Source organism: Plasmodium cynomolgi, chromosome 13 (genome assembly GCF_000321355.1).
Source record: "Plasmodium cynomolgi strain B DNA, chromosome 13, whole genome shotgun sequence".
In the NCBI taxonomy this organism is placed as follows: Eukaryota; Apicomplexa; class Aconoidasida; order Haemosporida; family Plasmodiidae; genus Plasmodium; species Plasmodium cynomolgi.
In genome coordinates this window covers 1,422,879-1,427,193 of record NC_020406.1, presented here as the reverse complement: position 1 = coordinate 1,427,193, position 4,315 = coordinate 1,422,879, and the positions used below count along the sequence as shown (strand labels likewise).

At 43.2% G+C, this 4,315-nt stretch overlaps 1 protein-coding gene across 1 annotated transcript; it reads left to right on the top strand.

The window, feature by feature from the left end:
- Positions 1-2,082: 2,082 nt before the first annotated feature.
- PCYB_134020 (glutamate dehydrogenase) lies at positions 2,083-3,495 on the top strand (the record flags this gene model as incomplete). Its single annotated transcript, XM_004224427.1, has 1 exon — positions 2,083-3,495. The coding sequence occupies one exon, from the start codon at positions 2,083-2,085 to the stop codon at positions 3,493-3,495; it is 1,413 nt and encodes a 470-aa protein (XP_004224475.1).
- Between the last annotated feature and the right edge of the window lie 820 nt (positions 3,496-4,315).

The window sequence follows — 4,315 nt, the reverse complement described above, 5'->3', positions numbered from 1 at the left end:
CGCGAAAAGTTATGACACAGTTTTGACCCCCCAATGTGTTGACACATCCGTGCAACCCTAATCCATTTTTTGTTTAAAAGAACCCCCCACACACTTAGGGTTGTTCTTTCTGCCTTTATTATAAATAGGAACAAGAAAGTATGAAAATACTTTGCGAAAGTTAAAAAATTTAAGGAAGAAATGTGTCCCTTTTTCTGGCCCCAACTGGAAGGAGGATGGAAGTGTGCCTCTGTTGGGATTCACGCACATGCGCAAGAAAATGTATCCCCTTGAAAGTTTTACTCAAACGGAGGAGGGTACAATCTATACCAAGGCAGCTACTGCGGAGGGTTTATGTGGAAGCGCGCCCTCCATATGGAAACACATCAAGTGGGGGCAAAACAGTTTTTTAGGGGTATACCCGTGTCAGGTGAATTTTTCCGCACCTTAAATTCCATTTAGCTGGGTCCTTAATTAGCAGAATGAAAAAAGGCCAACCCCAAGTGTAAGCACCTTCAACGCTGCCGTTTTGCGAAAAATAAAATTCCACTACTTCCAGCCTAAGTTGGGGGAGGCGTTATCAAAACAGTGACTCTTCATTCTAAGTGCACTAGCGCAAGGAAAGTTACCCCCATGAATGGGGAACTCTTCCAACGTTAAAGGATAACCAAAAAAAAAAAAAAAGCCAAATTGTACAAAAAATGTAATACTCTCTACTGTACTGCAAAAAGGAGCATACTTCAAACGCAGCACATACAATGCAAAAACGCACAGACGTGTTAAAATAAATTTGACGCAAAAGGAGCTTTGAAAAAAAAAAATAAAATAAAATAATAGTAGTAGTAAAGGCATATACCTGAAAACACATTGCATGATTACTTGACAGATTGGCTGATTCTTTCATTCGTTGCGCAAGTTGTGCAATTGGAGGAAAAACACTCAAAGGACTAAGACGAGCGAAATGAAGACGTGCAATCCACATTTTAACAAATGCACGTCAAAATTAACTTCCTTTTTTTAACTTTGCATTTTTCTACATAAAGACGCGTTCCTTCTTGAGGCCACTGCATGTGAAGGACCAAATATGTGTATCCATCTCAGTCACTCCAAAATATATTCTGACCCCAAAACACAGCGTGGGGTTAAATACAGGCGCCAGATTGTTTACGCTGGTAGACTCGGTTAACTTGCGCGATTAGGCTGCCACCTGGTCACGTCCCCCCCTTCGCATTTAGCGAGTACATGTGTAAGCGCCTATGCATAAGTGGTCATTCGTAAGTGGTTGTTCGTAAGTGCGCCTTTGTAAACGTCCATTTGTACGTACCCATATGTATGCGCCCATATGTAGGCACCCATATGTATGCGCCCATTTGTATGAGCCCATTTGTAAGCGCTCAATTGCACGCGGCGCATTCTGCATCGTTTGCATGCTTCTCCAAAGTGTGTAAATAAACGCTTTTTTAAGAAGAGGAAAAAAAAAAAACTACACATGTTACACACGCTACACACGTTACGCACGTACGTATGTACATACACACTTTCATGTGAAAGGTTAAAAGGCGACATGCTGGAAGGGCAACTCAAAATTTGAAGTGCAAAAATAATTGCGCAACAAACAAGTACCCCCCCTCTGCGAAAAAGTTTGGCGGTAATACTGACACAGAAAAATAGAGCCCAGCCCACGCAGTACTTTTGCATGCTGTATTTTTGCTCTTCCATTCATAAGAAAATCATTCATCGCTCATCATTTTTTTTTTTTTCTTCCAACACATTTATTTCTTGCAGTGATATTTTCGCCTTTCCAACCAATCTGCTCAATTCAATTCCCCCCGTTCGAATGTTTTTTTTTTTTTTTTACATGTAATTAAGTACACACATCCACACTTGTTGCTCCACTTTAACCTCTTTGCGCATAAGCCCTTTTAACCCTGAACCCTGCCATTTTCAATCCCTCGCTATAACTGCGTTTTCCCGACAATACAGCTAAGCGAGCAGTTTTTTTCCTACAACATCGCTTGGCCAGTTTCTGCCTATTTTACGCCATTTTGCGGCAAAATTTACGCCATTTCGCACCATTTTACGCCCATTTCCCCCACTGACAAGATGCAAAAGGAGCGCGACTCGACGGGGCGGTTCATGGTGGTGGACAAAAGCGCGGGGAACTACGAAGCCCTGATCGAGCAGGAAATGAACAAAATATACGAGCGGGTAAAGCAATTAGATGCCAATCAGGCAGAATTCTTGCAGGCTTTTCACGAAATTCTCTACTCGCTGAAACCCCTCTTTATGGAAGAACCCAAATTTCTGCCCGTCATCGAGATGCTATCAGAGCCTGAGCGCGTTGTCCAATTTCGTGTGTGCTGGATAGATGATAGTGGCATCCAACGAAAGAACAGATGCTTCCGAGTCCAGTTTAACAGCATTCTTGGTCCGTACAAAGGAGGACTGCGCTTTCACCCCTCCGTAAATTTATCCATTGTGAAATTTTTGGGCTTTGAACAAATTTTTAAAAATTCTTTAACGGGTCTATCCATGGGAGGGGGAAAAGGAGGATCGGATTTTGACCCCAAGGGAAAATCAGATAGCGAAATTCTGAAATTCTGTCAAGGATTTATGAACGAGCTGTACAGACATATAGGTCCATGTACAGATGTTCCCGCAGGGGACATTGGAGTTGGAGGAAGAGAAATAGGCTACCTATTCGGCCAGTATAAAAAGTTAGCGAATCATTTTAATGGTACTTTAACAGGAAAGAATGTCAAATGGGGTGGATCCAACTTAAGAATAGAAGCAACAGGTTACGGTTTAGTCTACTTCGTTTTGGAGGTTTTAAAATCACTAAACATTTCAGTCGAAAAACAAACAGCAGTAGTTAGTGGCAGCGGAAATGTAGCCCTCTATTGTGTTCAGAAATTACTACAACTTAATGTAAAGGTCCTAACCCTAAGTGATAGTGATGGATACATTTTAGAACCAAACGGATTCACAAATAGTGACCTAAATTTTATCATAGAATTGAAGGAGGTGAAAAAAGGAAGAATCAAAGATTATTTGAAGCACTCTTCAACAGCCACTTATTTTCCAAATGAGAAACCATGGAGTGTTCCTTGCACCTTAGCTTTCCCTTGTGCTACTCAAAATGAAATAAATTTGGAAGATGCCAAAAATTTACACAAAAATGGATGTGTGTTAATCGGTGAAGGAGCAAATATGCCATCTAGTGTCGAAGCCATTAACTATTTTAAGTCCAATAAGATCGTCTTTTGTCCTTCTAAGGCTGCGAATGCTGGGGGCGTAGCCATTAGTGGACTCGAAATGGCGCAGAATTTTCAGTTCACGAAATGGACCAGGGAAGACGTAGATGAGAAGCTACAAGAAATTATGAAAAATATTTTCGTGGCATGTTCGGAAAATGCTTTGAAGTATACAAAGGATAAGTACGACTTGCAGGCGGGGGCCAACATTGCTGGCTTTTTGAAGGTTGCGCAGTCGTACATCGAGCAGGGCTGCTTCTAGGGAGAGAGTCAGGGCTGTGGAACATGGAACATTGCTCCGCGTGATAACCGCGTGGGCGCGGCTTCCTCCATTCCGTGTCTACCGCGTTCCTCCATTTTAAGCGGTACGTTGAGCGGCACGTTAAGCGGCACGTTAACCGCCGCTTTAATAGCCCCTCCATCGCCATTTATCCATTTTTACAACCCGCTTTAAAGCGCGCTCCAAACTAATTCGAACCATATCACGACGGGTGCATCCCCCACTGCACCAGTGGCGGCGTTGACGACCGCGCTGCATATCGTTAAAGTCACACACGAAAGTGCATATCAGTTTATTTTCCCCTCCTTCTCATGTCCGTATGTGACTCATTTATCGCAAATGCGCATACCTGCTGCGCGCACATCGTTTTGCACCTCCCCATTTAAACACACAATCCAGTATAAAATTAACCAAACTGATGAAAGCGCCTTGCTCTAATTAGCCCACCGTTCAACGGGTGCTCGTGTTGCCTGTGGCGCCCGGCCAAGGGAGCATAAAAATGGTGCTGAAGGTCGCACAACCGCTATTCAGCCGCTACCCAACCGCTTCCCAACCGCCACCCAACCGCTACCCAACCGCTATCAAAATTGCGCAACGCGCTTAAGAGGCGCAAAACAGGGAAAAACAAAAATAGGGAAATAAACCAAGTAGAAGCTGACCCGAACAGAAAAGCATAGTCAGCCCTACAATGTGAGAAGGCAGCGCGCCGATTAAATTTACACATGGTAGGGGAAAATGGCAGTTGAAGCTCGCGTGAGGGGGGTACCCGGGTTATACTACAATTTTTTTAAAAAATATTAAG